Source organism: Selaginella moellendorffii, unplaced genomic scaffold (genome assembly GCF_000143415.4).
Source record: "Selaginella moellendorffii unplaced genomic scaffold, v1.0 SELMOscaffold_1, whole genome shotgun sequence".
NCBI lineage: Eukaryota > Viridiplantae > Streptophyta > Lycopodiopsida > Selaginellales > Selaginellaceae > Selaginella > Selaginella moellendorffii.
This window is the reverse complement of record NW_003314262.1, coordinates 290,896-310,524: the sequence shown is the minus strand read 5'-3', so window position 1 is coordinate 310,524 and position 19,629 is coordinate 290,896. Positions and strand designations below refer to the sequence as shown.

The 19,629-nt window shown below is 48.4% G+C and overlaps 2 protein-coding genes across 2 annotated transcripts; one reads left to right on the top strand and one right to left on the bottom strand.

Annotated features, from left to right (window-relative positions):
• Positions 1 to 7,051: 7,051 nt before the first annotated feature.
• LOC112350377 lies at positions 7,052 to 9,347 on the bottom strand. Its single transcript, XM_024686467.1, has 6 exons — positions 8,940 to 9,347; positions 8,819 to 8,885; positions 8,372 to 8,751; positions 7,767 to 8,315; positions 7,649 to 7,706; positions 7,052 to 7,583 (listed from the first exon to the last, which is right to left on the bottom strand). Exons 1-6 carry the CDS (start codon positions 9,336 to 9,338, stop codon positions 7,129 to 7,131), a joined length of 1,908 nt encoding a protein of 635 aa, XP_024542235.1. The 5' UTR covers positions 9,339 to 9,347; the 3' UTR covers positions 7,052 to 7,128.
• Positions 9,348 to 15,275: 5,928 nt separating this feature from the next.
• LOC112350380 lies at positions 15,276 to 17,883 on the top strand. The gene is made up of 6 exons (XM_024686473.1): positions 15,276 to 15,804; positions 15,858 to 15,924; positions 15,992 to 16,371; positions 16,428 to 16,976; positions 17,037 to 17,094; positions 17,160 to 17,883. The coding sequence occupies exons 1-6, from the start codon at positions 15,406 to 15,408 to the stop codon at positions 17,612 to 17,614; spliced, it is 1,908 nt and encodes a 635-aa protein (XP_024542241.1). The 5' UTR covers positions 15,276 to 15,405; the 3' UTR covers positions 17,615 to 17,883.
• Positions 17,884 to 19,629: the final 1,746 nt, after the last annotated feature.

Genomic DNA, 19,629 nt, shown 5'->3' with positions numbered 1-19,629 from the left:
GGTGTTAAGTGTCATAAATCTCTATTGGTGGGTTGTGGCATTTATGTTATATATTGTCGAATAAAGTTGACATTTAATACTCATGTTAACTTTTGAAGTAATAATGTGGGTTTGCTAGTGGTATTGCTTGATTGATGATTAAGTCATTGTGATTTTTATATCATATCCATGTGATAGTGAGCAATGTGTTTACAAAGTTGCTTGGTTAAACAATGATTAACCCCAAAGTGGTTAATAATGAAACTTGTTTATTTGTAAATAGTAACATTAAAGTAATTTTGACTTAGTTCTCAATAGTGATCCTTTATGCTAAACTTGAGTTGGTACCTTGGTTCTTGAGAGTCTTTTGTTAGAAAAGGTTATAACATTTATTTGCTATAACTTGTAAGTGAATCCATTAGCACTTGAAGTAGATTGTTGGATATAAAAGGTGTGTAGTTAAAATGTTGACATTACTAGCACTTATGTTAGTGAGAATGGCATTGTTATTTCGAAGTGATAAAGAATTTTCTATAGAAATTGATTTTTCATGTCATTTTTGTTGTTAGTGTCTTGGTGCATTTTATAACTTGAAGATGATTGAAAAAAAGTGTAAATGCAGTATGGATATTTAAAGATGTAATCTTTGTGATCAAGTTTTGGGTATTTATTAACATTTATGGATAATGGTGCCAGTGTTGATTATATGGGCATATTATTCAATGTTTAAGTATGTTGTTGGGTCATGAGAATTTATGTTAATATGATGAGTCTTGAAAGTTTGTATTCCTAAACTGAGAGTCAATCTTTCTTTAAGATGGAGAGTTTTCCAAAACAATTCCTAGACTTTTTTAATGGCTGATTTATTGATTATTTTGCCCGAAAATCATTCTGCAAAATTTTAGCAAAATGGTATGTCTCAAAGTGTAAGAAAAATACTTTCTTGATAAGCTTGGAAGAGAAAAGAGCTTCTAAGACTTGAACTGGCAAAACCGTTGCTCTATCCAGTTGGTCTGGATTCGATAAATCCAACCTTAAGTTCTTCCTCACCCAGGTAAACATCCTCAGCTGTGCTACCCAATTCCAAATGGGAAATACGAAACTTTAGACAAACATACAAGACTGAAGCCAGCAGCCAGTGAAAGTCCTGGTGTGAAGTTTGTCCATCCTCCACTGAGGACCCAAGAGAGGCAAAGCTATATTCGACGCTTAAAGTTCTGAAAAGAAATAAAGGAAGAAATTTGCCATTGACCGTTTGCACTTGTTGGCTTTCACTGTTATGATCCGGCGCAAAAAGACAGAGATCTAGTCGCCCTAGACTATGCTATGCCACCTCTTGAGGTTCCTCACCACCCAACCACCCCCAAGCTACCTCAAAAGCACTTGTTGGCTTTGACTATTATGATCTGGCGTAAAAAGACAGAGATCTAGTCGCCCTAGACTATGCTACGCCACCTCTTGAGGTTCCTCACCACCCAACCACCCCCGAGCTACCTCAAAAGCTCCACTGCGCCGCCGCTCAACTGTGAGCCCTAGGGTAGGTTAGTCCCTTACCCTAATATGCCTTAATATACCCTTGAGCCTCCCTTTTTGACCGACATTGACCACATAGTCAAAGCTGACGCCTAACAATTCTTCCCCCCCAACAAAGTCTTTATCCCAAGGACGAGTTGTACCGGTGATCACCCTTTCTGGGGAACCCTGATCAAGCTCCTGGTCCATCTTCCACAGCCGTATACATCAAGGAGGCATTGGGCCCGTCACTCCGAGATAGTACACCTTTCAACTGGCTGACATAAAATACCGGATGAATTTTCACCCCAGCTGGCAGCCGCACCCGATAAGCCGCTTTACCAATACGCTCTAGCACTTCATATGGACCAGCATATTGATGGAAAAATTTATCACTCTTCCCTGTCCATAAAGGCACCAAGGTGTTCCGCCGCTCACTTGACGGAAAGATCACTTGAACAAAGACGAGACCACCCACCTTATATTCCTGGAATTGGCGATGCTCATTGGCAAGTTTCTCTACTCTATCCTGAGCTACTTGCAAATTCCGTTTGCACACCACCAAAATCTCATCAAGTTCTGTGGCCAAATCAGTCGCTTTGGAATCAAGCTTATCTTGAATGTCCTTACTTAAATGCAAACCCAACTCCACCGCTGTTCGAGGATGCCTTCCAAACATGGCAAAATAAGGACTTAGTTTGGTTCCACTGTGTTGGCTATTGTTGTAAGCAAATTGCACCAATGGAAGATATAGATCCCACTGACCTTGCCTTTGACCAATGCTACAACGCAGCATATCCTCCACCACCTGATTCACACGCTCAGTTTGCCCATCCGTCTGAGGATGATCGCCACTCGAGAGTTTCAAAGTCACTTGCATAGCCTTTGCAAAGCTTTTCCAAAATCCATTGGTGAACTTTGAATCTCGATCACTAATGATGTCCTCCGGCAAACCAAAATCAGGAAAAACCTTCTCCAAGTAAACCGCAGCCAAGTTTGAGGCAGTGACAGTCTTCCGAAGAGCCAACAACCGCACATACTTTGTCAACCGATCCACTATGACCCATACTTGTGTAAGCAACCAAAGGGAACGACTCGAGAGACAATCCGTTGGGGTTCAAATATAGAGGGAAAGGGCCCATGAATAAGAGTGCACCCCTTTTTCCAATCGGTTAAGGGTCTTGGGATATTTGGAGTTAAGCGTCCTTGGGTTTGAATAGTACTGGGCTGGGTGACCTCCCGGGAAGTCCAAACTCAGGAGCTTACATTTGGTATTAGAGGGGTCTCGGGTCCGACTCTGTTGGTTGGCTAAGGGAATCACACCACATGTTGATTGACATCTAGCTGGTCCAGTTTGTTCCCGCTGGGCTCGACCCAAGGGGTAGGGTGTCAAGAGAGTGGGGCTCTCGGGAGAGCTGCGGCTCTCAGCTTCCGTTCACGAGGGCGTGAACTTGCAGGGAAGCGTGGTGGATTGTAAGCAACCAAAGGGAACGACTCGAGAGACAATCCGTTGGGGTTCAAATATAGAGGGAAAGGGCCCATGAATAAGAGTGCACCCCTTTTTCCAATCGGTTAAGGGTCTTGGGATATTTGGAGTTAAGCGTCCTTGGGTTTGAATAGTACTGGGCTGGGTGACCTCCCGGGAAGTCCAAACTCAGGAGCTTACAACTTGCTCCTTTTGCCTTTGTGTTCGTGGCAAACAAGTGATGAAGTCCATAGAGATACTACACCAACGGCTTTGAGGAATAGGTAAAGGTTGCAAAAGTCCCCCCGGCTTCTCCTATGGCACCTTAACCCGCTGACAAAGCTCGCATGATTTACAATACTTGAGGATATCAGCCTTCATATTCCTCCAATAAAAGTTGCACTTAATCAACTCATACGTCTTTTTCCCCCCAAAATGATCGGCCTTTGGATGATCATGATAGTGGAATAAAACTTGAGTAATTAACACATCCACTCGTGGCAAATATACACGGCCATTGTAGTAGAGAATCCCATCCACCAATGAGAAAGGGGCTTCCATCTGGTCTCGCAAAGAGGCCACCTCAGCATCTTGAGCCTGAGCATGCTCAACCAACTGCCCAAACTCGCTGACCACCTTACTCAAATGATGACAAAATCATGTTTGTAATGTCGTCACATGACAAATACGAGATAACGCATCTGCCACCACATTTGATTTTCCCAGACGATACTCAATAGGAAACTCCCAAAACTCCATGAGTTTGACCATCCAACGAGCTTGCCTAGTGTTCAACTCCTTCTGTGTGAAAAGATACACAAGTGGTTTGTGATCTATCAACACCACGAACACTGCACCATAAAGATAGTGCCGCCATGTCCGCAAAGCATGAACAATAGAGAGTAACTCTTGCTCATATATGGAATAGCGTTGCTCCGCAAAATTCAAAGTTCGACTCTCATATGCAATAGGCTGTCCCTCTTGCATGAGAACTCCTCCCAGTGCATAACCACTCGCATCACATGTCACCTCGTAAGGTTTCGATGGATCAGCAATACGAAGCACTAGAGTCTCGCTCAACAATCACTTCAGTGCCACAAAACTCTCCTCTTGTGGCTTCTTCCACTCGAATGGCACATTCTTGCGTAACAACTGTGTCAAAGGAATAGCCACCTCTGCAAACTTATGCTGGAAACATCGGTAGTAACTAACCATACCAAGAAAACTGCGCAACTCGGCCACCGTAGTTGGTGTAGGCCAATTTTCCACCACAGCCACCTTCCTTGGATCGGTCTTGACACCCTTAGATGTCACAATATAGCCTAGATATTCCACCTCTGACTTTGCAAATTCACATTTGCTCTTCTTCGCATAAAGTTTGTTATCTTGGAGTAACAAAAGAACCTTGCGCAAATGCACCCTATGCTCCTCCATATTCTTGCTAAAAACAAGAATATCGTCCAAGAAAATCTCCACAAACTCATGAAGATAACGCCTAAATACCTCCGTCACCAACAGAGTAAATGTGGCCAGTGCATTCATCAAACCAAACGGCATAACTGTAAACTCAAAATGTCAGAAGCTTGTGTTGAATGCCGTCTTGGAGATAGATGCATCATCCATTGCAATCTAATGATATCCAGTCCTCAGATCAATCTTGGTAAACACTCGTGCTTCACTAAGTTTGTCCAAGATATCATCCACATGTGGCATCGGCATCTTATCCTTCACTGTCTTCTTGTTCAAAGTGCGGTAGTCAATACACATTCGCATTGAACCGTCCTTCCTCTTCACAAGCAAGACCAGAGCACCAAATGGAGATTTACTTGGCTGAATAAATCCAAACTCAAGTAACTCCTTGACTTGTCGTTGAACTTCTTGCTCCTCTGCATAACTTAACCGAAATGGACGCCGGTAAATTGGTCGCGTCCCCGGCTCCAATGTAATCCCATGCTCCACACCTCGTAACGAAGGCAATCTATGAGGAAGTTCAGATGAAAAAACATTAGAAAACTCGTCCAATACATCCCATACTGCTGCTTCTCCCCCACACTTGCCTTGGTCCCCCAAGTCACGAACAAACAACAAGTAACTCGAAAGTGCTTTTCCATTACGACAAGCCCGCTTCAAAGATGTAGCAGAGAGCATAACAACTGGTGGTTGAATGCCCTCGCCAAACCACACATCTTTAACGCCACCATACTCCAGCGAGATACGCTTAATACTCCACTTTATCTCTGGATCCACCTTCACCAATCATGGCATCCCGAGAATGAGATCCACACAATGGATATCCGCGAGATAAAAAGTCTCCACAAGTGTGGTTTTGCCAACCAACACTTCCAGCCCCTCGACACAAGCATCGAAATGCTGAGTAGAGGTAGTTGCACCTTCCACTGTGTATGGAAGAACGCCGCGTGTGACCAGGCCATGCTCCACAACAAACTTTGCCGAAACAAAGTTGTTATCACTCCCACTATCCAGTAAAATCCGCATTGGATTGCCACAGAACACGCCCTCCAGCATTAAAGCTGATTCACGCGTATCCTCGAGCTCCATCTTGTTCCACACACAGTTGAGCTGATGAGCAACGATCGAAAGTCGCTTCCTTCGACCAAAATGGTCGTTCTCCTCATCCTCATGCTGCAAAGTTTCCAAGTTTTTAGTATCTGACTTACTGTGAGAAGAAGATTGGCCATTCTTCATGTCCTATTATTTGTTCTTCAATTGCAGACAATCAGCCTTGTAGTGTCCAAGTTCCCCGCAATGATGACAACCTTGTCTATAATTCTTCACAAAGAACTTCTGCTTCTTGGACCCCTTTGCATCCAAAGGAGTCACCACCGACTTCAACTTGTGATGCTTGTTCCCATCCTTGTGTCCACAGCGATCATCACGATGATTCTCAATAGAAGGACTCCGGGAATGCTTGCGAGACTTGTGCTTGTCATTGTCAAGTCGACGAGCTGCATCAAAGAGCTCCTCCAAACTCTTTGTAGGCTGAGAATGACGCAAGTATTGCTGTATGCTCTCACTATGTAGGCCATCAATGAAGTAGGACTTGTTCTAATCTAGATCCTTCGTTGGAACACGACTAATCAAGCGAGTAAGCTTCTCAATATAGTCCCCAAGTGTCATTTTCCCTTGCTGGAAATGTCAAAGTTTTGTATGAGCATTCTCCACATCATAATGAGGGGCAAAACATAAACGGAAAGCAGCCTCAAACTCATCCATGGCAGACACTAGTGGTTTTTTATCCGCAACACGGGACTCCTCAAGCCAATTCCACCATCGAAGACCCGCATCACGCAAAACCATCGGAATAGCCACTAAAGCCTTTGCATCCGGAGTTCCCCTAGCAGCCAAGAACTTCTTCACATTGGCTAGCCAAGCGAGACACTCATCCACACCACCATCACTGGAAAAAATTGGAATCTTGAGTCGATCTACCAAAGAAGGCTTACTTGGAGCGTTACCCTGTTTAGCCTCGAGTGCCTCAATACGCCCACGCATGGTATCCATCATGCCATGCATCTCATCTTGCATCTCTTGCTGATTTTGATTAAGGGCTCGCAGCTCATGAACCACATCTTGAATGGTCCAAATCTCCGCAGCTTCGTCGGCACCACGATCGACAATAGGATTCTAGTGTTCAGCTTGGTCGGCCATCGCAACCAACTCCTCTGATACCAATGTTATAATCCGGTGCAAAAAGACAGAGATCTAATTGCCCTAGATTATGCTACGCCACCTCTTGAGGTTCCTCACCACCCAATCACCCCCAAGCTACTATGCCACTGTTCCACTGTGAGCCCTAGGGTAGGTTAGTCCCTTAACTTAACATGCCTTAATATACCTTTGAGCTTCCCTTTGACCGACGTTGACCACGTAGTCAAAGCTGGCACCTAACATTCACACAGAGTTTCCTGCACAATGCCCTTGACGCAATGAATCCAATCACTCTCAGCAGCTAGAAAGTTACATGTTCGTTTCCACAGTCATAGATATCTCTGCCCTAGCTACAAACCGGTCCAAGGATTAGCACACGTGGCAAATGCTGATCGCCCTTAAATCAAAATATGAGCGAAGTTCCACTTTGCCAGCTCAAATCTCTTCCGATGCTTTGAAAGAAATCTCAATTGCAAGGAAGCTTCTCTAGCAAAAGCAAAAGCTCAAATCCTGGAAGCGCTGCCGAGGCCGTGGAAAACTTCGATCCTCGGTATACTTTCTGCGCCTGAACGCCTGCGGACAATTGTGGGCAGATCTTCACCAGAATAATTTGCGGCATTTTTGAAAGCACCGAAGTGGTGTTCATGCTGCACATAGGCACGAGCAAGCATGCAAATCCAAATGTTGCCAGTGACACCCAGCAGCTCTTGCATCCTGGCCCAGAGTTGCTGCCTCTCCTCGTCATACTCCACTCCACCAGCCGAGACGACTGCCTCTCTTATGGCATGACGTATCTCATCCGAGCTCGCTCCCAAGTCCCTCTGCGTGCTTGGGGACTGGATCCACGCCGCAAACGCCTCACAGATTCCTCTGGTGGAGTTGCTAATCGCAACAAAAACCCCTTTCCCACCGCGCGACACGCGCTGCGCCGCCCACCTGGTATGCAGCAGTGACTCGCCTGTGACGATCCAAGCAAAAAGGATCACGATTGAGCAAAGAGAAAGGCACTCTGCATAGACTCACAGTCTCGTTTCCACCTCTCACGGTCAACGCTGCCGCCCAAGCAGTCCTCGAGGATCAGCTGCAGCAGCAAACTCGTAAGCGATGGATGGAATCATTGACAAGATCATCAAGAGCTTACGTAAGCTATGTAGAGGATCATGTCGGAAATCCCAGGTCTCCATGTGGCCTCGTTGCGGCTGCCATCGTCGAAACGGTGCCTTCGAAGCGTGTTTTCGGAGCTCACAGTCCGGAAGAGTCCGTCCCAGGCTGCCTGCTTGATCGCCCCGAATTCTTCTAGAGAGCACGCGGTCAGGCATGGATCCCACTGCACGTTGGCGCAAATCTCCACGAAAAGGCTACCGTAGTCATTGCCAAAGACGGTGGCAGCCGCGTCGCAAAGCTGGCGGCACTCGTCGCTGCTTCCCCGGCTCATCGTAGCCTGGATGTGCTCCACAATCGACTCCGATGATGTCGCTGCCGAGCACAGGGATTTGAGCTCGGCGTGGTCGCGGCATCCCTTCCTCGTCCGCATCCATGTAGAGATCAGGCGCGCTATCGGCACGCTCACGTCTGCGTACTCCTGGAAGAGCGGCTCCACGCGGTGGAAGTTGTAGTGGCCTTGGATCCACTGCTCGAGCCGGGCACGCATCTGGTTGTCCCATTGGATTTCTCCCGCTGCCATCACCTCCTGCCACACAGAAGCTTGAATGCTCTCTCAAATCAAAACGGTGTCAATCATCATACCTCCAACATCTGGCGCAGAGCGACGGTGATGTCCATGGACTTCCACTCTATCCTGGGCGCGTTCTCGATGCAGGAACGTATCCGTTTGAGCTCGTCCAAGGATGCCGGGGAGAACTTTTCATCCTTCAGCGGTGCTTGTTTGCTCAGGAACAGCAGCAAGAGATTTTCCAGGGGTCCAGCTCCGCCACCGCCACGGTCACCTGCTATAGCTTGTGCTTCGAATGCGTCCAGCCATTCCAGCGGCTGTTTGTTGCTCTGGAGCTGGAGCAACAGCCAGGTGAAGACAACGTCGCAAACCTTGCCGCTCGCATCGAACAGGAGAGCGGCATCAGCAACGCAAGTGGGCGAGAGAGTGCAAGGAAACAATATCGACACGATGGCTGTGGAAAAGGAACCAAGCTCTTAGCTTGAGAGGAATCCAAAGAAGAAGTACGTATAGCTAGCGACCTGACACATGTTCATCTGTGATGACCAATGGGAAAGACGATGGCGTCCGATCAGTGGCCTCCTCGAGCTGCAAAAAAGGGAAAACCATAAACTTTGCTACACGATCCAAACAAGCACTCACAAGGTGGAGGTCGGTCAGGGCGTACGTGCAGCGGCCTTTGCAGCACTCGGGGCGGGGATGAGGATTTCTAGATTGCTCTTGATGTGGGCTATGGCGCGTGAAGTAGTCGGCCGCGATGAAGAGGTGCAAGAAGCCATCCGGCACGGTAGCGCCAAGGACGCGTGCGACGGCCACAGTCCAGATCTTCCACTTGAGCTCCGAGACAGTGGAAGTGACGGTGGAGTTGGGCAGGACTTCAAAGAACCACGCACCCGGGGGATGATCCAGCTCCAGCCCAAAGTGAGAGAACGTTGCCCTCACAACCATCAGCAGTCTGGAGCCTATGCCGCTGCGGAACCATTCGGCCACGCGATCGCCAACGCATGGCATCCACCCCACCACTGGAATCAGTCCTTCCATAGCCCAGGGTTTTGCCTCCGTAGATTTATTTATATTTACCATCTTCGTCTTCCTCGCGGTGGCACATAAACGCACAATAAGCTTCTCAAAGCAAGGAGAACTTACGTAAATGGCTCTAGCACAGGCGCTTCACTTCGACCGAGATCTCACAGTATAAAAAACAAGAGCTTGTCAGGATTTCTATAACCCTCTCTCACCATTGATGCATCTTGTCCAAAGATGGCAATTGCACCAGCGAGAGAAGCAAGGAATATAACACACAAGGAAAGGAAAAAGAAACTTCGGATCATGATCAACTTCGTGGAGAAAAGGATCTCCCGGATCTCCAAAAATGGTCTCAGGCTCTTCCCGAGAGGCTACAAAAAGGCACACTCGAATGGAAAGCTTTCGATTGACAGGCCTTCTCTCGGGAAAGAAAAAAAAATTCTGAATCTCGTCTCGTGGTGGAAAGAATCTGACCAGCGTAAGCACAACTTGCCTATGTATACTTCGAGATGCATCGATCAATGCAGGTCATCTCGCCAAGATTAAGATCCGGATCCTTGTAACTGTGAGCACAATCCATCCAAAAATGATTTCTTTTGGAAGTTTCAAGCTGAGAACTCACTTTTTTTCCAATACATTTGTCGCAGCACATTTTGGTGGATCGTGGGAAAAAAAAATCCCCAATACGCTCGCAGCTGGAAGCAAATCCAAGAGACTTATCACCAAACGGAGGAGGAGGGACATTTGTAAAAGCAATTTTCGCCGGAAAATGCCAGTCATCCTCTCCAGCAGGTTCATCGCCTCGTCCATCTTTCCCAGCCGCTCACGAGGGAGTTGTAAGTCACCGTGTTCGGTATACAGCTGCCGCTCTTGATCATCCGGCCGAAGAGATCGATCGCCTCCTTCCCTTACAAGGTCCATCGATCAAGCACGAGTACGTGACAACGTCGGGACGGAAGCACCAGGCGCTCCAAGACTCGGAGAGCATCATCCGACTTCTTTGACTGTGAAGATATTCGGTCTCCTCCAGGAGGTCGTAGGCCTCGCTCGCCCGCTCGGCCGATCAGGCTGTTGTAAGTCACGGCCGTGGGGACGCACTTCTTCCGCATCTTGGACAGCAGCGCCACAGCCTCGTCGACCCAGCCACCTTTGCAGAGCCCGTTGATGAGAACCGTGTACGTGACAACGTTGGGAGTGAGGTTCCGGTTGGCCATCTCCCCCGGAAACTTTCGAGCTTCGTGGAGCCGGTTGTCGACGCAGAGGGGCAGTGTTGGAAGCCTTTGGAGACCATTCTTGCCAGGAACATCAAGGCCTGCTCCAGCCGCTTCGTCCCTGGATCAGGCTGGTGTAGGTGACGAACTCCGCCGAGCAAGAGTTCGCCGCTACCATCTTCTCGTACACGGCCACCGCAGCATCGAGCGTCTTCCCTTTGCAGTACGAGGACACCACCAGATTGTGGAGCGGGAGTTCCAGGAGCTTCTTCCTCGACTCGGTGACAAGCATCTCGGCGTCCTCGATCATCTTGGCCTTGCAAAGCGGACGAACGAGGAGATAGTAGCTCGTCACGTCCTCGGCCGCCATCTCCACCATCTTCCGGAAGAGCAGCTTGGCATCGTCGAACCGGGCCTCCTTGCAGAGAGTGGCATTGCACTCCGCGGTGCCTCGGCTCTTGAGGTCGACGAGCACCTCGCAGGCCATCGCGACGTCGCCAAAGCCCGTGCAAGATGACCGCGAAAGTTGACGCGTTTGGGAGCTGCCAGGAGTCGACCACCTCGGACAGGAGCTCTCGGGCGGATCGCGGAGGAGAACACGCAGGAAGCAGTTGTTGGAGTGGCGGTAGCCGCTGTGCTGCGCGTACGTGAAGAAGAACACGGCATCGTCGACGAACTTGGGAGCCTGGATGACTTTGCTGACGATCTTCGGCGTGAGATCTCCGCTCCACGCGTCTAGAGCTTCGGTCTTGGAGGGATTGGGAGCCGTGGAGCGGAGGATGTGGAGGAGGCTCTCGACTTGGAGCAAGAGGTCGGGGAACTCGTCCGCGCCGGCCATTCGCGAGAGGGCCTCGCTTGCTCGAGTCGGGAGATGGAGATTGAGATGGGAACTCTTCGTGAGATGAGACTTTAAACAAGACGCTCCCGTCTTCTACTTTCCAAATCGTCAAGCTGGGGCATCGCGTACATCCATGATCGAATCCGCGAGGCATCGTTTCCTGCTGCGATTGCTATGCTCCTCCCTCGCGTGAGATGTCTCCTCCCCGTGGGAAAGTGAAAAAGAGATCTTCCTGTTTTATATCTCTAGGAGGATGTCTTGGTTGATGAGCGATCTTAGTGCTTTTGCTTCGTTTGTACTTGGGGATCGTTCCACCACTCAAACTCAAAACGATGAATCCAGGAGCGTGTGGGGGGACGTGAACAGATCTCGCCTGCCAAGACGGAATCAATCAAGCACTACATGATCAACAAAAGACCACAACATTCAAGTGTTTTATTACTGTTAATGCTAACGTATTGTTTGCCAATTGGAAGCGCCAAAATGTGATTCAAACGAAAAGAACACGATTTCTCGACTCTCACTCTCGCTCTCTCGACTCTCTCTACAAACGAACTGTGGTGCCCCTCTTCTTTTTGGTCTTGCCAGCGTTGCTTCCACCAGGACGGCCAGCCTCTAGGCAGCCCAAAGCAGCCTGCCCTCGAACACGGCTCGCCAGGGTTGTCCCTGGAGGACGTAGAGAAAGCTCCAGGTCCAGCTCCGGACTGTGAGCTACTGTCCCTGGAGGACACAGCGAAAGCTCCAGCTCCGGGCTGGGGACGCTTTCAGCTGCCGGATCGTCCCGTGGTCCATCCCGCGCCGCCGTCGTCAAAGCATCCCACCCGCCCATCGCCAGGGCACCGTCGCCTCGCGGAAAGCTGGCCGCTTCATCCCGCCCGCCCATCGCTGGGGCACCGTCGCCTCCAGCGATAGGAAGAAGAAGCTCCGGCCGCCACGGAGGATCCAGCGACAACGCCAGCCGTCGGCGATGAAGCACCAATGCAGGTGGATTGGAGCGCCGCTCACGAACCGGCATGTGAGCGCCCATTCGGCAGGTTCGTGAGCCAGGAGGATCTTGAGCGCTCCTCGCGTGGTCGTGTATGCCAATCCGGGGCGATGAGGTGAGTTTGTTCTTCCTACCAAGATAGGCTTGAAGGAGCTTGCTTACTCCATTGCTTGCAGTCACAGGGCGATAGCCTCGTTTCAAGCAGAAACGATAAGTGGAAGCACGTCTGGGCTTCACTCGACGAGGACACTCCCGTGGGAGATCGCCGAGTGGTTAAACCAGAATCCTCGCGTGGAGTTTGAGTCTTGCCAGCCGAGTACATCCAGAAGTTCTACTATATTGTGATGAAGAAGAAGGAGAAGCAACGCCAGCTGTGAGTAGTTTTTGTTTCCAATTTTTATTCTTCTTTTGCTTCATCAAGGCTGGGTTTGCATCACAGCGAGAAGAGAGAAGTGAAAACTCTGGAAAACGTAGAACAGGTGCCGACCTTTCATACTCAGAAGAAACACCAAAGGTGCTCTCTCTCTCTCTCTCTCTCTCTCTCTCTCCTCCTTGCGTGTTTCTGACTTCTTAGGTGGTTGTAGAACGAAGCATGCCAGGAGTAGCCGCATGGAGCAGTCCAAACCCGTACCGGACACTACTGGTGGGGAGCTCATCTTTTCTGTGTTGAATGGTTGATAGCCTTGTGCTTTCAGGAATCCTGGCGTTGACGACGAAGACAATCATCTCTGGACAATAAGAAGTCATGAAAAGGAGATACGAGCTGTATGTGACACTGTTTATGGGCTTGGTATTGACAGCTTTTGTGTAAACTTGCAGGCTTTGTCAGCTACAAGTGAAGCTGCGGGATCTCGGGGGACTAACGTCAAGTCTCAAGCTTACGAAGAGGTGAAAGCAAGTCCCGGAGAGCAAGTGCTTCCTCAGACTCGGTGACGAACGAGACACCCATGCCTCGACAGGTACTTAGGATGACTAATGCCCGATTTCTTTTCTCCTTTTTGACCTGTTTAGTGTAACAGATGAGTATGCAAAGTTGCAAAGGATCCAGCACGCTCAAGCTCGGCGTTCACAGATTGTCGGTTGCAACGCTGTAAGCTGTTTTCTATCAAGGCTGTGGTCCTCGCTAATGTGAAATGCAGGCACCTAAGGAGCTCCTTATTTGGGGGTTTTCTTGGAATCTGACGCTTTCTTCTTTAGCGATGGATGTGATCCTTTCTTGTCTTTCTTTCTTTTTTTTTTGGTGCATCCATTTCAGGAGTATGCTTCACATGTTTCATGTGCTGAAAGCACTGTGAAGGTCGTATCTTACTACGTCTTGTCTTGTATATATTGACTTTTTAAATTTTTTTCAAATTATGAAATTCATCAACTGCTGAGTGCCTCTACACTCTGGGGCCTGGTTCTGACGAAAACAACGTGGCAGGTCATAAGAAAAAAAACCTCTGCACTGGCCGCTAATCCGTCTCAAACCTGTAACGTTTGCTGTTCGTGACGCACTTGGATCTTGCTTTACTGGGCTGGTTTTGGTTGTTTGCATGCCTTGTGGCAACAAGTAGTGGTCAAGGCGATCGACAACTGCTTTTGTAGAGGAACGCTTGTACCAGAATTAATCTCACAGAACAGGTACGTGAGCTAACTATACTTTTATTCGAGTAGAAAATGCTGAAAGTGTAATGGTATTTTTTTTTTTTTCCAGGGGAGATTTGCCTCCTATGGATGCTCTGGAGTTTAACAATAACCTACTGATATGCGGAAGTTACTCGTCGCAAAATGGCTCGGGTATTGTTCACATCTGGGACGTGGATGCACTCCTTAGTGCTGCAGATTTCCAGCAAATGACATGGTAGTCAACATTGTTTTCCAATCTTGAGAGTTTCTGATTCGTGTTTTCTTATTATTTTTTTTGGACAGTCTATAACTGATGCAGCAGGAACCGTTGTTGTGACAGGTAGTTAACTCAGATATATGTCTAGTCTTTGCTGATGCATTCCTTTCAACAGGCCCAGGCGATGGAACAGTCGGCTTATTTGATATCCGGAGCTGTGGTGCCTCTTGGCCCCCGTTGTGAGGTATTTCTTCCTCCATTACAGCCAAAACCAAGGTCATGTGGCTTGTTTCCCAGGTTGCTTCCGTTGCTTACAGTTCCTGTGGAAGATATCTCCCACGGCAAACAAAGCAGTCGTTTGGGACACACGGTTAATGCCAATGGAGACCCGTGACCGCTGCGTTAGCTCCCCGCTTGCAGTAGCCACCCCCACCCCAGGCTCCCGGTCTACGAAGGCGTTACACTATTTGAGTCGTGGAAAGCCAATGCCAGCGCGCTGGGTAAGAGGTTTTGTTCCCACTTGGTGTGTAGCGAGTGAACCTCCAACTCTTCTCTTTTCGTGTGTGTAGCTTTGTGGGTGCTGGAGACCAAGGAGGAAATTATGCTCTCTGGTTTAGCAGCGAGTGGAGAAATGGCAGCGTGGCTCTTTGGGATGTTACACTTGGAGAACCATGCCCCGTGAGTCTTCTTTCTGTCTTCTTTTGCTTACATATCACCTTCCGCTCCGCAGGTTTCAATTGGATGCTGGTACTTTCTATTCAAGTTTTGTTTCTTTGTTTGAATTCTTGCTGTATGAAAATTCATAATCATCGCCATCGAAACTGGCGGTTAACACACCCGATTCCAGGAGAACCAGCAAGCGGTAGAACGAGATTTGTAGCCTTCTTGTGCTCAAGTGTGTTTGGTGTAGCTTCTTCGTGTTGAGAAATGGCGGTCATTGCGAATCAGGTACTGAAAAGATCTATTTTTCTGTTCTTGTTACGAGTTTATTGTAGAATGCTTGGTTGGATATGGGAGAGCTGAGCCGCGGGGATCGTAAGAGAAATGGTGAGAGAGGGTTATAGAAATTCTGACAAGCTCTTGTTTTTTATACTGTGAGATCTCGGTCGAAGTGAAGCGCCTGTGCTAGAGCCATTTACGTAAGTTCTCCTTGCTTTGAGAAGCATAACACCTTGCAGGAAGACGAAGATGCTAAACATAAATAAATCTACAAAGGAAGGGCTATGGAAGGACTGATTCCAGTGGTGGGGTGGATGCCATGCGTTGGCGATCGCGTGGCCGAATGGTTCCGCAGCGGCATAGGCTCCAGACTGCTGATGGTTGTGAGGGCAACGTTCTCTCACTTTGGGCTGGAGCTGGATCATCCCCCGGGTGCGTGGTTCTTTGAAGTCCTGCCCAACTCCACCGGCACTTCCACTGTCTCGGAGCTCAAGTGGAAGATCTGGACCGTGGCCGTCGCACGCGTCCTTGGCGCTACCGTGCCAGATGGCTTCTTGCACCTCTTCATCGCGGCCGACTACTTCACGCGCCATAGCCCACATCAAGAGCAATCTCGAAATCCTCATCCCCGCCCCGAGTGCTGCACAGGCCGCTGCACGTACGCCCTGATCGAACTCCACCTTGTGAGTGCTTGTTTGGATCGTGTAGCAAAGTTATGGTTTTTCCTTTTTTGCAGCTCGAGGAGGCCACTGATCGGACGCCATCGTCGTTCCCATTGGTCATCACAGATGAACATGTGTCAGGTAGCTAGCTATACGTACTTCTTCTTTGGATTCCTCTCAAGCTGAGAGCTTGGTTCCTTTTCCACAGCCATCGTGTCGATATTGTTTCCTTGCACTCTCTCGCCCACTTGCGTTGCTGACGCCGCTCTCCTGTTCGATGCGAGCGGCGAGGTTTGCGACGTCGTCTTCACCTGGCTGTTGCTCCAGCTCCAGAGCAACAAACAGCCGCTGGAATGGCTGGACGCATTCGAAGCACAAGCTATAGCAGGTGACCGTGGCGGTGGCGGAGCTGGACCGCTGGAAAATCTCTTGCTGCTGTTCCTGAGCAAACAAGCAGCGCTGAAGGATGAAAAGTCCTCCCCGGCATCCTTGGACGAGCTCAAACGGATACGTTCCTGCATCGAGAACGCGCCCAGGATAGAGTGGAAGTCCATGGACATCACCGTCGCTCTACGCCAGATGTTGGAGGTATGATGATTGACACCGTTTTGATTTGAGAGAGCGTTCAAGCTTTTGTGTGGCAGGAGGTGATGGCAGCGGGAGAAATCCAATGGGACAACCAGATGCGTGCCCGGCTCGAGCAGTGGATCCAAGGCCACTACAACTTCCACCGCGTGGAGCCGCTCTTCCAGGAGTACGCAGACGTGAGCGTGCCGATAGCGCGCCTGATCTCTACATGGATGCGGACGAGGAAGGGACGCCGCGACCACGCCGAGCTCAAATCCCTGTGCTCGGCAGCGACATCATCGGAGTCGATTGTGGAGCACATCCAGGTTACGATGAGCCGGGGAAGCAGCGACGAGTGCCGCCAGCTTTGCGACGCGGCTGCCACCGTCTTTGGCAATGACTACGGTAGCCTTTTCGTGGAGATTTGCGCCAACGTGCAGTGGGATCCATGCCTGACCGCGTGCTCTCTAGAAGAATTCGGGGCGATCAAGCAGGCAGCCTGGGACGGACTCTTCCGGACTGCGAGCTCCGAAAACACGCTTCGAAGGCACCGTTTCGACGATGACAGCCGCAACGAGGCCACATGGAGACCTGGGATTTCCGACATGATCCTCTACATAGCTTACGTAAGCTCTTCATGATCATGTCAATGATTCCATCCATCGCTTACGAGTTTGCTGCTGCAGCTGATCCTCGAGGACTGCTTGGGCGGCAGCGTTGACCGTGAGACGTGGAAACGAGACTGTGAGTCTATGCAGAGTGCCTTTCTCTTTGCTCAATCGTGATCCTTTTTGCTTGGATCGTCACAGGCGAGTCACTGCTGCATACCAGGTGGGGGGGGCAGCGCGTGTCGCGCGGTGGGAAAGGGGTTTTTGTTGCGATTAGCAACTCCACCAGAGGAATCTGTGAGGCGTTTGCGGCGTGGATCCAGTCTCCAAGCACGCAGAGGGACTTGGGAGCGAGCTCGGATGAGATAGGTCATGCCATAAGAGAGGCAGTCGTCTCGGCTGGTGGAGTGGAGTATGACGAGGAGAGGCAGCAACTCTGGGCCAGGATGCAAGAGTTGCTGGGTGTCACTGGCAACATTTGGATTTGCATGCTTGCTCGTGCCTACGTGCAGCATGAACACCACTTCGGTGCTTTCAAAAATGCCGCAAATTATTCCGGTGAAGATCTGCCCACAATTGTCCGCAGGCGTTCAGGCGCAGAAAGTATACCGAGGATCGAAGTTTTCCACGGCCTCGGCAGCGCTTCCAGGATTTGAGCTTTTGCTTTTGCTAGAGAAGCTTCCTTGCAATTGAGATTTCTTTCAAAGCCAGGCTAACGCATCGGAAGAGATTTGAGCTGGCAAAGTGGAACTTCGCTCATATGGACCGGTTTGTAGCTAAGGCAGAGATATCTGGGACTGTGGAAACGAACATGGAACTTTCTAGCTGCTGAGAGTGATTGGATTCATGTCGTGAAGGGCATTGCGCAGGAAACTCTGCGTGAAAGCCAACAAGCGCAAACGGTCAATGGCAAATTTCTTCCTTTATTTCTTTCCAGAACTTTAAGCGTAAAATATAGCATTTCCTCTATTCAGTCTTCGGTGGAGGACGGACAAACTTTACACTGGCTGGATTTTCACTGGCTGCTGGCTTCAGTCCGCCAACGCTTGTGGTCTTTCCATGTCTTTCTGAAGTTTCGTATTTCCCATTTGGAATTGGGCAGCAGGGCCGAGCATGTTTACCTGGGCGAGGAAGAACTTAAGGTTGGATTTATCGAATCCAGACCAACTGGACAGAGCAACGGTTTCGTTGGTTCAAGTCTTAGAAGCTCTTTTCTCTTCCGGGCTTATCAAGAAAGTATTTTTCTTACACTTCGAGACATACCATTTTGCTGAAATTTGCAGCTATCCCCTATCGGGATTTAAATCTTCTTTGCACTTCAATGTTAGACCAGTGCATTCAGATGAGCATTCACCAGTAATGCATCCTATAGAGGACTTCTCCCCGTGTTTGATCCTCATCGATGCCCCTAAGATCGGACCCCTTGCTCTTGATGCTGTGTTGAATTTAAAGGACGTGTGACTTTAATTTTTCTTTGTCCTAGAATGTTATAAATTTATGCAGTCCGTCTAGCAGTGCCAAGGTTTGATAGTGTTCAAGCATCTGATCAAGCTGGCGCAAACCTGCAAGAGAGTCAATAAAAAACATGATGAGTTCATTAGGAGACTCCTGACTTGGACCTTGAAAGCACAAGGTCAGAGGCAGCAAAGAAAGTTTAACATTGAGCACTCACTGATGGGTGTCCTTGGACTGAAGGCATTTGATGGGCTCCTGATCCCTTTCCTAATGTTTCTCTCCATAGCATCAAGTTAGTTAGCTAGAGCTGTTGTTGCTAGTTTATTTAGGAAATGCTAATTAACATAAATAGTATACATAAATGTATTTACAAACTTTACACCACCTTCTAGAAGCTGGTGGTGTAAGGAGGTGGAACATTTTGAGTTTTTGTTGAGCAATTATAAAATGCCACAAACAACTTGAAACTCCCTACTTCATGGGCTAAGTGGCATGACAAAAGAAGAGAAAAAAACAAATCACTCAAAAGAACACAAAATTTGAAAAGTTACTTGTTGTTATTGGCAAATTTCCAAACCTTCAGTCTTTCACAAAATTCCAGAAGTACATTGTGATTGAGGTAAATTATCAATAAATAAAAGTGAACTATTGTGAGAAGAGGCTCTCCTTGGGTTTGTGAGAAAGCTAGAATATAAAATAATGAAATGGTGCTCCATATAATAAACCATAGGTAAAAATGGCACCACACACACGCACACATTGAATGCTCTCTTGTGTTACACTTCCTCCCAACCTTTTCAATTTATTTTATGATCCCAAATTCTAATATTTAATCTTAGCCATTAAAATTTAGGAATGAAAATATGTGTCCCTAGCATATGCCATTATTATACAGGCTAGTAGGGATCTAAGCCACTGGGAAAACAAGTACAAACAATGTAAAGTTTTATTTGAGTTTAAGAAGTTAATTGTTACTATAATATTAGAAAAGGAGTCATATGTACAAAAAATATTTATATAGATTCAAATAAGCCGACTGTTCCATCGCCTGGGCCTGTTGAAAGGAATGCATCAGCAAAGGCTAGACATATATCTGAGTTAAGTACCTGTCACAACAATTGTTCCTACTGCATCAGTTATAGACTGTCCAAAAAAAAAAAACACGAATCAGAAACTCTCAAGAGTGGAAAACAATGTTGACTATCATGTCATTTGC

What these genes read in the sequence shown, in the direction of transcription:
- LOC112350380 (XM_024686473.1), top strand. Translation starts at nt 15,406, where the DNA reads ATGGAAGGACTGATTCCAGTGGTGGGGTGGATGCCATGCGTTGGCGAT. An exon ending in CACAGATGAACATGTGTCAG is followed by an intron (nt 15,925 to 15,991) that starts GTAGCTAGCTAT and finishes CCTTTTCCACAG; the next exon opens with CCATCGTGTCGATATTGTTT. An exon ending in TGATCCTCTACATAGCTTAC is followed by an intron (nt 16,977 to 17,036) that starts GTAAGCTCTTCA and finishes TTGCTGCTGCAG; the next exon opens with CTGATCCTCGAGGACTGCTT.
- LOC112350377 (XM_024686467.1), bottom strand. Translation starts at nt 9,338, where the DNA reads ATGGAAGGACTGATTCCAGTGGTGGGGTGGATGCCATGCGTTGGCGAT. An exon ending in CCCTGACCGACCTCCACCTT is followed by an intron (nt 8,886 to 8,939) that starts GTGAGTGCTTGT and finishes CCTTTTTTGCAG; the next exon opens with CTCGAGGAGGCCACTGATCG. An exon ending in CACAGATGAACATGTGTCAG is followed by an intron (nt 8,752 to 8,818) that starts GTCGCTAGCTAT and finishes CCTTTTCCACAG; the next exon opens with CCATCGTGTCGATATTGTTT.